Source organism: Hylobates moloch, unplaced genomic scaffold (genome assembly GCF_009828535.3).
Source record: "Hylobates moloch isolate HMO894 unplaced genomic scaffold, HMol_V3 SCAFFOLD_56, whole genome shotgun sequence".
Classification (NCBI taxonomy): Eukaryota; Metazoa; Chordata; class Mammalia; order Primates; family Hylobatidae; genus Hylobates; species Hylobates moloch.
Window position 1 is genome coordinate 148,684 of NW_026652331.1, and position 12,937 is coordinate 161,620.

Here is a 12,937-nt window from a genome sequence, read left to right on the forward strand (position 1 = left end):
GCATGGATAGAAAGGGCAATTTGCAGAAATTATAGTACAGTTCCCAAAATACAAGGTATCTAGCAAGGAAAGCAATATACCCTCCAGCCTGCATTTTCTCAAGCCTAACAGTGCACAATTACATCTTTCCCAGTTAAATGGCCTAAATACCACATAAACGATATTCAAAAGATTTTTCACAAGATTAAAAAATCTGCTCCAATGCACCTTAATATTTTGTTTCTGTAACTGGGAAATAGACACTATTGGGAATTTTTCAAGGATAGTTTCTTTTTTATTTAAAAACTAAATTATTTCTCACTTGGCATTCCAATTCACAGGGAACCTTATTTTCTTAAGGAAAACAGTATATATGAATTAAAAATACTTCTAAGTACACTACCTCCAAGTTTAACACATGAAACAAATCTTATTTTCTCAGTAAACATTTACTTCAATGTTTCACTGAAACAATTTTACTCTATTAAATGAGATTTGCCTGTGTTGACAATACAGGACTCATTGAGAATCACAAAGGAAAATGTAGTATGTGTGATTTTATTATCTATAAAATTATCATTTCCTTCTTAGGTAGACTCTAAAACATTATAAATTTAATACACAAAATCCAGAAGTATAGATAACAAATTTAGAATAACGAATTTGGAATAATCTCTAGTGTAAAACAACTAGATCTTGATAAATGTGCTTTGGGATACGTATTTTTTTGGCTTGCATACTTTTAAAAGAATTTTTTGATACAAATTCTTTTGAAATTTTCCAAACTCCTCTCCAAATAAAATGTGTGAAGTCAGGGTTGCAGCTAAGGGAGCAACCAGGCAGGAATGAGGGGATTACTAAGATGGCAAACACCTTTCCTGTAATGTAGATGCAGGAGCATCAGACTGTAAGCAATAATCAAGCGAGCAGAACATGACACTGTCAGTCTTTGGGATCACAGCCATGTGGGAAAGGTGAACTTGAGACCTTCACCAAGACTCTCAAGAAGGCTAATGTAGCCCCAGGTAAGTAGCAGATGGTTCTCAGCAGAGGTGCGAACAAATGCCACCTTGAGGAAAGCAACTCCATTATGCCTGAAGAAACCCCATGTCTGCATGCTCACAAGCAAAAGTTCTCAAACAAATTAGAAGCTAAATACCATGGATGACAGAAATAAACACTCCCAAAGACTTCAGATGTTAGAATTAGCAGATTTAAGATGAAAACAACTATATATGAAAAGTTTAATGAAGGACAGTATCCCAAAAATAAGCAGGCAGGAAGAAGGAAGAAACTCTAAAGATAATTAGGGAGATTTAAATAAGGGCCAAGTAGAATTTTTTTTTTTTTAGACAGGGTCTCACTCTGTCATCCAGGCTGGAGTGTAGTGGCATGATCTCAGCTAACTGCAGCCTCAATCTCCTGGGCTCCCACCTCAGCCTCCCCAGTAGCTGGGAAAATATAACTTTAAGAAATAAAAAATAAATTGTCTAAAAACAAAACTCAAATAACAGATTAAAAGTACATTTTTAAGGTATGCGTTATTTTTGACATTTCAAACTGGAATGTGAATAAATTGCACAGAATGTGGCACATAGAGATGGGAAACACAAGGAAAGTAAAACAATACGGAATTTAAAAAGAGGTAGTTATATATACATCTATTTGGAAACTCAGAAGGACAGTGCATACAATGGAAAGGTGCCAGCATTTGATTAGAAAGCACATAAGAACTTTTCAGAAATGTGAAAAGGCATATATCCACTTATTCAAGAAGCACAATATATTGTATTCAGAAAAGTTTAAAATTTGTATCTAGACACATCATAGATAGATGCAAAACATCAAATGCAAAGAAAAGATCTTGAAAGCAGCAGGAAAATAAAGCAGATCACCCATATAGTTATGAAAATTACATCCACTGCAGTCTTCAGAACAGCAATAAAGAGTGACATAATATCTCCAAAGCAGTGGAAAAAATCATTTTCACTTTAGCATCTTATAGCAAATGTGGTAGGTGGTCTCCAAAGATGACCCCTAGTGAACTGTGCTCTCTCCCAAACAAACCAGAGTGACTCAACTTTAATCTATAGAGTGCTGCCAGAGAAGAAGAAGAAAACGTATCAGGACAAATATAAATATATGTGATCAAACAGAGAATTAAATAAAAGCAAAGGAATGATTGAAAATTTCAGAATAGTGGTTAAATTTGGTGGGGATGAATGACTGTCATGAGGACAAAGGGGATGGAATGAAGTGGGGCAAGTAAGGAGATGCATAATTTTATTGATAATGATTAATTTACTGTTTGATATCAGCTTTACCAGTTGTCCATTTCATTATGTGGTATGACTTACATATATTTTATAAATATTCTCGGGTATAAATCGTATATTACATTTGAACAACTTAATCTTAAAAACAATTGCATTGTGTAGGAAATGTCGTTTTTCATGGACAAAAACCATTTTCCTATCTAACTCTCTAAAATATTGATTGCATAGTAAGGAATAAGCTCCTGTTTAACAAAGTATTTTCCCAATTTACTGCTGTGAGAAGTCTTTTCTGGCTCATAATTAAATGATTCTCATCTTTTCCCTAGAAATCATTCAGACATAAAGGAATATAACACAATAAAGACCTTTCATTCTTAATATTCAGACTATGCTTTGGCCTCGAGTAGTTTTTATCTTTTTCATTACTTGGGCTATGGATTGCGTTTTGTGTTTCTGTTTCCATAGAAAATGTCCAGCTGGCTTTCATTCTTTGATTAAAGAATGTTAAATAAACAGTTGAGATGGAGTCTCATTTGCTTGTTTTATGCTCCACTAGGTGGAAAAAAATGCACCTACTATGTCTGAGGCTACTAACAACATAGCACATTGCAACATATCAATTTAACATTGTTAAAAAGTGCAGATGAATTTGCAATACAATTTACATTTCCATGAGTTTACTCACTAATTTATTTAATTTACCTCATGTTTTTAGCACTTACTATGTTGCAATTGTGCTAAATCATGACATGTAAAAGAGAATATATATTATTGTTACAGTAGAATGTGGGATGTGTACAAAGGATGGATTTGGCACAAAAAAAGAGCACTTGATTCGTCCTAGAGAGCTTAGGATATCTGGACAGAAAAAGAAAGTTGAACTGGAACTTATAGAATGGGCAAGAGTATATCAGTTAAATGTGGCAGAAGAAAGATTTTCTAGAAGACAGATTATGTACAAAGGCAAAAAAAAAAAGTGGCTTATTCTAGCAACTTGGCCAATTTAACTGATGACGAATAGCCATTTTCCCACTCCACAGGAATTCTGGACAAAATGTCACATAAACACACACACACACATGCACACACACACACACACAGAATTATATGAACTCAAAAGCTGAAAAAGAAATCCCCCCTACATCTGGACTCAAGAATCTAAAAAGCAAGAATTCTCTTTCTTCCCTAGGGAACTCGAGGAATTGATTCTGTGGGTGCTCCTTCCCCTATCAGCCTCTTCTTCTCAACCCCAACCACGCACACATGCCAGGGGCTCGAGGTACAGTTTAATATCTATTCCCAGACATAAGATACAACCTCCAGCTGCACAGGGAGGGAACTTGAACTAAGTCATGAAGCTGGAATCTCAGAAGGGCATCACTGGCCATGAGAGAGGCATAACCCTCTCCGGTTATTTGGTTATTGGTAGCAATAACCAAAACCCTTTTGCTTGTTGGCTCAAGAAAGTAGTCAAGAAGCACACACACACAAAATTAATTGCTTCAGCTTGGGGGAAAAGGGAGAAGATGAGCTGTTATTTATATCTGATCAAAAATTAAAATCAACACTTTGAAATGAATGTCTAAGGGTAAGAGCCACAGAACAGAATCAGTATGAAATTCTGCAGGATTACACTATGCTCCTAGATAGATGATATAGTGTTATACATCATGTTAATAGATAGATGATAGAATAATCTAAAAAAGACCAAAAAATAAGTATGCTTAAATAATTCAAGGAATAAAGGAAGAAATACAGTTGACCCTTGAACAACATAGGTTTGAATTCTGTGGGTCTGCTTGTACACAGATTTTCTTGCTCCTCTGCCACTCCTGAGACAGCAAGACCAACCCCTCCTCTTCCTTCTCCTCCTCAGCCTACTCAACATGAAGATGACAAGGATGAAAACCTTTATGATTATCCACTTCCACTTAATGAATAGTAAATATATTTTCTCTTCCTTATGATTTTCTTAATAACATTTTCTTTTCTCTAGCTGATTTTATTATAAGAAGCAGTATATAGTACATATACCTTACAAAATATGTGTTAATAGACAGTTTATATCACTGGTAAGGCGTTTCTCCTGGTCAACCGTAGGCTATAAGCAGTTCAGTTTTTGAGGAGTCAAAAGTTATACACACATTTTCAACTGTTAGTTGTTGGCACCCCAATCCCCCTGCATTGTTTAAGGATCAACTATATAAAGCATAGTAAAACAATGAAGTAGATTGGAAAAAGCACTAAGCTTTCAGAAATGTTAATTATAGTGAATAAAATGAACAATTTTTTTATATATATTCTTTAGAAATCTTGGTATTGATTTGTTTTTCTTAAAACACCATGGAGGATTTTGGTTTTTTTCTTACCTACCTTTTATAGTTTGGTAGCTATTTGAATCTCTTTCTTGAATCTAGAGACAAGATCCCTTTGCATAATATCTGATTCGATTGTCAGCATCTAGCTATTTTTACTGAGTATAATTCCTCTGGACTAAGGTATGTCTTTCTCCTACCTGTGCTGACTAAATTTCCAGTGCTTTGAATAGATTGAAGTTTTTAAAATGCGCCACCCCAGCATGCATTTCTGCTAGAGTTCTTATTGTCTCCATGTTTATCTTTATACTTGTAGGAATTTTGGGATCCATAACAGCTAAAATTATTACCTTTTGTGGATCCACAATATCTTCTTTCTAGATTAAGCATATTTCATAATATTTTAATACAGAATTTAAATACATTTGACTGCAAGTTTTAATCATCTAAGCTTCTTTGTTTGACATTAAGCCAGTTTACAATATTAGAAACTTACTCACCGGTTGAAATATGAAGGTGTGATCCTATTAATTGTGGCACTTGCTCTTCTTTTATGATCTATCTCAGAACCAAGATTGCTTTTATCAAGGTATGGAGAACAAGGTAAAAATAAAGTGACTGGCTTCTGAAAAGGATAAGTTGATGGGTGCTGAATGTGAATCAGAGGGCTTGTGGATTGGACTGAGTAGAAAGTATCTTGCTGTGCTTTTAAATGTGCCACCAGAGCTGGGTCAACTGGTTGGATCTAAACAAAAAATATATTTTTTCTTATATTTTAATAGAAAAGATGAAAACTGTTAGTACATTTCTAATCCAGTTTTTTGAAAATTCTATGGATCATAGTTTTATACATTTCTCTATACATTGTTAGCTGTAATCAACAATGCATTTTATAAAATATTTATAATGTATAAAAGAACACAGTATTTGGGCCCTTTTTACAAAGTCTTTCTGAAATCTGGGTTCCCTGTCTTATGTTATAAATAACTAAGAAACAGACTTAATTGCAGGCAACAAAATGACCTAGAAAACAAAATAGATGTTTTATAATGATTTCTAATTAGAACTATTGTTAGATCGAGTGATCTTTGGAAACCAGAAAAACATGACTTGTTTCTTTTCACATAAGAATGGTTAAAAATAAAAAATAGCTAAGATGATTCCAACATTTCAAAGTTCGTGGAAAATTTCTATAAATAAGATATTTATTATATGTTTTCCTCCTAATCGTTCTTCTTCGCTTACCACTTACATTAACAACTGGGAGAAATAGAGAGGAGAGCATGGGAGAGGAATGAGGCTAGATGAACAGGGAATATTATTTGAGGAAATAAGTCTTGTAAAATATACATTTACATGCCCTTTGCAAATAGTGTTTGCATATATTAAATCCTTACTCCCAGAAAATGGCTGTTTCATAATTAAATATAACCAAATATTTATTATAATAAATATTTTAATTGATTGTCCTCTTTTTTGCCATCCTTTCTGATCAAAATCTTTGAATTATATGAATGTTCCAAAGTCTGTTGTCAATTCTTTCGTAGCCCTGCAACATAAATTTTCCCAATAAATGTCATAAACAAAACAACACAACACAAAATACTAACTGGGAAAATCTTTCGAATAAAGAGAAGATTTATTTTTAATGAGATTTAATATGCTCAAAATCATTACATTATCACTGATATGACTATATATTAGGCCATTACAACTACAAGAAAATAATCCATTTATTGTTGTATTAAACATTGGTACCTTCTTTGTTATTTAGAACCATGCTTGATGACCCACAAAATCTATGAGCAGGAACTCACCTATTTTTAATATGTTTACCTTTAACTGCACAAGTACTGGAGAGGTGAAAACTCCTGGAGGGTAATTTAAGGATATTCGGGAATCCATGCTTGACTTAAGAGTGAGGCCTTTCTTTGTTACTGTGAACGACTCTTTCTTTAAACAAGACACAACAGAAAAGATACCCAATTTGTAAACTTTTACTGAAGCACAGGTCCCCTGTATAGAATAAAGAACATTAAAATAAGCTATAGCACCAATTTGAAAAATATTTGCTGTATAGACTCTATGGATTGTCAAAAAAATCTATACACTCTTTATTTAATCACCTACAATTTAAAATGATTCCAATAACCTAAAATGGATGGTCACTTTATGAGATTAAGTAGAAATAGGTAAGAGTTTCTCAGATTTAGATTACACAATAAAAAACAGAAATAGACATACTTCTTAAATTTAAATTAAATCTTCCCCCAAAATTGTGTGAATAATGGGCAATTATTTTCAGTGTTTTCACAAATATGATTGTTCCTAGAATTCTAGCCTCCATTAGCGAGAATCGATTTTAAATATTGACCTTTATCCAAAACATTCAACACTGTTCTAGGGAATCCTAAGGACTAGAATTCCATTATTTGTGTAGTTTGTTCAAACACTGTAACACCTGTGCAGTCAGCAAATTCTTTCTTCTAATAGCTCACAATACCTTAGGTTCCCCAAATAAAGTCATTTTCTCTTTGCCTCTCCTCTGTGCAGTGGGAGCAAATGACTAAGATATTTGTGTTTCTTTTTATACAATGACATTCAAATTTGTAATGCATGCATACAGACACATACTTCAGGTTTTTTATTGCACAAAAGGGAACTGCGTACATAAATGAAAACAAAATGATCTTCTCCTATAATCACCAAAGCTTAAAATGAGGAGGCAGACTTAGAAGTAATTTGGTCTATTCATACTTCCCCAAACAGCAGCCGGGCTCTGCCCCAGCATGAGTGGATAATCATGCTCACATACACGAATAAACATTTCAGGGACAATCACAATGGAAAATAGTCTACCATTTGAAAGCTGACTAAGGAAGAGATTTCACAATATCACTGAATGAATCTGTCTCTGGGAAAATTCAGGGCATGGTGAATATTGTTAACTGGCCAGAGGGAAAATTGTGAGAGGTGAAAAAGAAAGATCTTCTAGAAACCAACGGTGGTTGCTGTGCACTTCAATCATATTTGATAGATACTGAAAGGCCAAAAGGGTTTTTAAATAATTAGAATTTTAAAATGTCATACGATCCACATAAAAATTTGGAAGTAATCCAGAGTTTAAAATCTTTTTCTTACTGTAAATAGAAAAATTCATGCCTATATTTGTTATGATAGACAATGATTCCCTCTCTCTCTCTCTTTCTCTTCCTCTCTTTCTCTCTCTCTCTCTTGCTTTAATTATCCATTTACTAACCATCTTCCAAACCCATTTTGTGACAAGTGGGCTACAAGCAGTTTTTGCTTGTATTGTGATAGTTACACAGACTGGCCAAAATTTAAGAGCCCCAATCAAGGGTAATGCTGACTAGACTATCATACCTATAAACTTCTGATACTAAATATAAAATGTATTAGTTGCAGGAATTGGAGTAAGTAAATGTAATAGGCTTAGATTTCACAATCAACTATAAAACCTTATTTAAAACCCAGAAAAAAATCAAAATCACAAAATAAATATATAATAAATAATTCCATGTATACATGAATTTTTTTACATTTATTCCCTGCCCGCCTCATCAAATGACAACTTACATAAAGCTGAAAGAGATAAATATTTTAATTGTTTAAAAATAAGTTCAGTGGCCCAAAGAAAAACTTTAAATATTAGTCTCCATAAACTCCATACTAAATTTATTATTTTTATTTTTTTATTTTTTTGAGACAGAGTTTCACTCTTGTTGCCCAGGCTGGAGTGCAGGGGTGCGATCTTGGCTCACTGCACCCTCCGCTTCCCGGGTTCAAGTGATTCTCCTGCCTCAGCCTCCCAAGTAGCTGGGATTATAGACATGCACTACCAAGCCCGGCTAATTTTGTATTTTTAGTAGAGACAGGGTTTCTCCATGTTGGTCAGGCTGGTCTCAAACTCCCGACCTCAGGTGATTCGCCCACCTTGGCCTCCCAAAGTGCTGGGATTACAGGCCTAAGCCACCATGCCTGGCCTCCATACTAAATTTAATAGTTGTTATATTCTCTCTTCACAGCATATGAATTTGTGATCATACAGAGCCTCAGAGTTATTACAATTAAAATCTGACATGAAAATGATAATTTATTAACAACTAACATGTGTTTATAGGTTTCCGTCTCTCTTCATAAGTTTATTATCTATTTAATTCTTACAACCATACCAGGTAGACACTATTATCATGTTTATCTCTCAGATGGAGTAACTGAGTCACAGCAAGGCTACCTGATTTTCCCAAGTTTACACAGCAAAAAAGTGTAGAAACCGTATTTCAAACCTAACCAATCTTCTTCCACAGCCCACTTCTTAACTACCACATATACTTTCTCCCATGTATAGACCAAATTTCATTTCTAGACTTACTGACAATCTCAAGGCATACACACACACACACACACACAAATTTTTAAATTTTTATATATTTTCCCAACTCACAAATAATAAAAATTAAAGCTACTATCATCTGGAGATTCTAACATTCTTAAATTTAGACAAGGGTCCATCATATTAGAAATGTTGGTCTGAAGTTAGTCTAAAGCACAAAAGTAATTAAGCCATGATTTTGGTTTTGTTTCCTAGGTGAAAAAAATAACATTTGGTAGGTGATCGACCCAAGCTCTCCATTCCTAACTTTGGCTAATCATTTCCATTCTTTGATCTTTATGGATGGCAATAAATTGTGAAAGCACTGGCACAAATCCAAAAATCCTTTCATTTATTACTAGTAGAGCAATTATATCTACACTACAATCTATTAGTCTGAGTAATATTTAAAGAGAAGCCAAACAGCAAATGTAGATATAGCCAAGAATTTACTAACCTTATAACCTCCCTTCATTCCTTCTAGTGAATTTGGGTTTAGGTAACTTGATTGAAGGTTTATGTCACACACTTTCACCATGATATCTCTGTAATTTCCTCTGTAACGTGCAGTAAATGGAATTGCAATGCCTATTGGAAATGGAACTCTCTTTTCCTTATCTGAGCATTCAATAGTTATGACGTTGCTAACTAACTCTTCATTATCACCCACTATTAAAGAACTCATGTGATTTACTATCCGGCATTCTAGTTGTTGTAAAACATATGATGGTGCTGTAATATAACAAGACACTTGAGGGCCAGTCTCATCACTCAGCACATCAAGATACCTGGAAGGGGAAAAAGAATGTCATTTTTCCAATTATTTGATTTATGTACTTTACAGCTAAATGCAGAAAAGCACAGACTCTAGATCTACACTGTCTTGGTGTGAATTCCAGTTCTGATCAACCCTGTGATCTTGGGCAAGATCCTCAGCCTCTCTGTGCCTCAGTTTCCTCAATGGTAACATGGTGATAACATAATACCTATCTTATGGGAGTATGAATTTAATTAAATGAACCATTACATATTAAGTAATTAGAGCTATGTCTGGTACACCATAGTTGTGAGATATATATATATATATATATATATATATATATGCTATAATTACTTTTGTTATTATTGTTATTTAAGCAATTGATTCATTCCACAATAAGAAGCTGAATATTGCTGAAGTTTCTTGGTAAAATCAGTACTAGTACTTGAATATTCATTTCCTCAATTGTGAGGGGAGGGAGTAAACATATATGAAGTATTGGAATTGTCTAAACACACTAGATCAAATGATGATGATTATTATATATTTTTAGAAAAGCCGAGAAAGAGAAAAAAGAACTGTAAATTCATTATTAGTCATAGTAATTAGGCAAAGATTACTTACAATCCCCAAAAAATTAATCCAAAATGTTATTTTGATCATTTATTTTACTCTTTTTTAACCGTCAAATTTGCCGAGGATTATAGAGTCATAGATTTGAATTCAGATTTGAGACCAGTCACTATTTACTTGACCTTACATGTTAATAATTAATATTAAAATAGCTAATACTTTGCTGCTTTCTATTAAGTATTTTTTAGGCTACACACTATTCTCACAACTATTGTAGCAGGCAGGTGCTACTAACATAATTATTTTACAGATAAAAACACTGAGGCTCAGATAATTTAGCTTTCTTTTAAAGATCCCACAGATGGTATGTTTTAGAACAGATAATTCGCTCCATTTATCTTTAATGTGAAAGTCCAAACTCTTGAATATAATACCATAATTCCTCAAATCGTTCAAAAGTGCTGGTTACTTTATTCATTGCAAATTGAAACTAATATCTAATTCATAACAGTGTGAAGACTGAATGTGATAAAACATTTAAACTTATAATAATGTGTTGGCCTAAGATGTGTACTCAATAAATGCTGATTTTCTACATTAAAATTATCAATTTGAGTTCCTCTTTTTTTACTACTTCTCATTTATACCAGTGAAATGATTGAAATACTGGCAATGTTGAAGAGAAATAAGAGGATCTATATGTAACATAGCATAAAGGTCCAGCTCTAGAATAATCAGATTTTAGACGTTTTTCAATTACTGGTAAATAGAATTTTAAAGTACAATTTAACATAGAAATCCAAAAAATATGTAGAAATTGCAGAGAGGGTCATTGATTTATGTTTATAATTCTAAACTCATAGTTAGAAGGAATAGAAAGTGACTCAGCACATTGTTCTGCTTGAGTATTCTTTGGTGATGGTGATAAAAGTAATTCAGAAAATGAGAAACATTGTTTAATAGAGGATACAGTGACCCAGCATTGTATAACTTTAGGAATGACTCTCCTCTGTGCCTTGGAAACCATCTGAATACACTTTTCTTCCAGGAGTTATGTTTCTCAACTGACAGATGAAATAGGACAAGGAGACTTTTAAATGGTTCCATTCTCTCTAGCCCTCGTCAAATAGATCTAGGCTAGACACTAAAATAGAGTTATGTGGCATGGCACTGGTATACAAATAGACCAATGGAACAGAATAGAGAACCCTGAAATAAAGCCAAATACATACAGCCAACTGGTCTTCAGCAAAGCATACAAAAACATAAACTGGGGAAAGGACACCCTATTCAACAAATGGTGATGGGATAATTGGCAAGCTACATGTGGAAGAATGAAACTGCATCCTCATTTCTCACCTTATACAAAAATCAACCCAAGATGTATCAAGGCCTTAAATCAGACCTGAAACCATAAAAAGTTCTAGAAGATAACATCAGAGGCCCAGCACAGTGGCTCACGCCTGTAATCTCAGCACTTCGGGAGACTGAAGCGGAAGGATCACCTGAGGTCAGGAATTCAAGACCAGCCTGAATAATATGGTGAAATCCCGTCTCTACTAAAGATGTAAAAATTAGCTGGCGTGCTGGCGGGCGCCTGTAGTCCCAGCTACTTAGGAGACTGAAACAGTATAATTGCTTCAACCCGGGAGGTGGAGATTGCAGTGAGCTGAGATCGTGCCACTGCCCTCCAGCCTGGATGAAAGAGCAAGACTCCGTCTCAAAATAAAATAAAATAAAAAGATAACATCAGAAAAACCTTTCTAGACATTGGCTTAAGCAAAGACTTTATGACCAAGAACCCAAAAGCAAATGCAACAAAAACAAAAATGTATAGGACTTAACTAAACTAAAAAGCTTCTACACAGCAAAATAAACAATCAGCAGAGTAAACAGACTACCCACAGAGTGGGAGAAAGTCTTCTCAATCTATATATCCCACAAAGGACTAATATCCATGATCTATAAGGAACTCAAACAAATCCGCAAGAAAAAACAAACAATCCCCTCAAAAAGTGAACTAACGACATGTATAAACAATTATCAAAAGAAGATGTACAAATGGTCAACAAACATATGAAAAAATGCTCAACATCACTAATTATCAGGGAAATGCAAATCAAAATCACCGTGCAATACCACCTTACTCCTGCAAGAATGGCCATAATCAAAAAACAAACAAACAAAAAAGATGTTGATGTGGATGTGGTAAAAAAGGAACACTTTTACACTGCAGGTGGGAATGTAAACTAGTAAAGCCATTATGGAAAACAGTGTGGAGAATCCTTAAAGAACTAAAAGTAAAAGTACCATTCAATCCAGCAATCCCACTACTGGGTATCTACTCAGAGGAAAAGAAGTCATTATGTGAAAAAGATACATGGATACTTATGTTTATAGCAGCACAATTCACAATTGCAAAAATATGAAACCAGCCCAAATGCCCATCAATCAAGTGGATAAAGAAATTGTTACATATATATTATATAATATATATAATTATATATTATGTAATATATAAATATAATTTATAATTATATATAAAATATATTTATATATTATATATTTAATATATAAAATATATTTATATATTATATATTTAATATACAAAATATATTTATATATTATATATTTAATATAC

General features: G+C 33.7%; 1 protein-coding gene across 3 annotated transcripts in view; it reads right to left on the reverse strand.

Annotated features, from left to right (window-relative positions):
- The window catches only part of LOC116463742 (death domain-containing protein 1-like), a 62,234-nt gene that overhangs the window by 43,280 nt on the left and 6,017 nt on the right, over nt 1-12,937 (reverse strand). For 2 of the 3 annotated variants that reach the window (XM_032146992.1, XM_032146993.1), the window contains 3 exons: nt 9,421-9,751; nt 6,407-6,586; nt 5,071-5,315 (listed from right to left, as the gene is read on the reverse strand). In XM_032146992.1, the coding sequence (XP_032002883.1) occupies nt 5,071-5,315; nt 6,407-6,586; nt 9,421-9,751 (756 nt within the window). The remainder of the gene's footprint in view (nt 1-5,070; nt 5,316-6,406; nt 6,587-9,420; nt 9,752-12,937) is intronic. The other variant, XM_032754177.1, reaches the window with a different exon arrangement.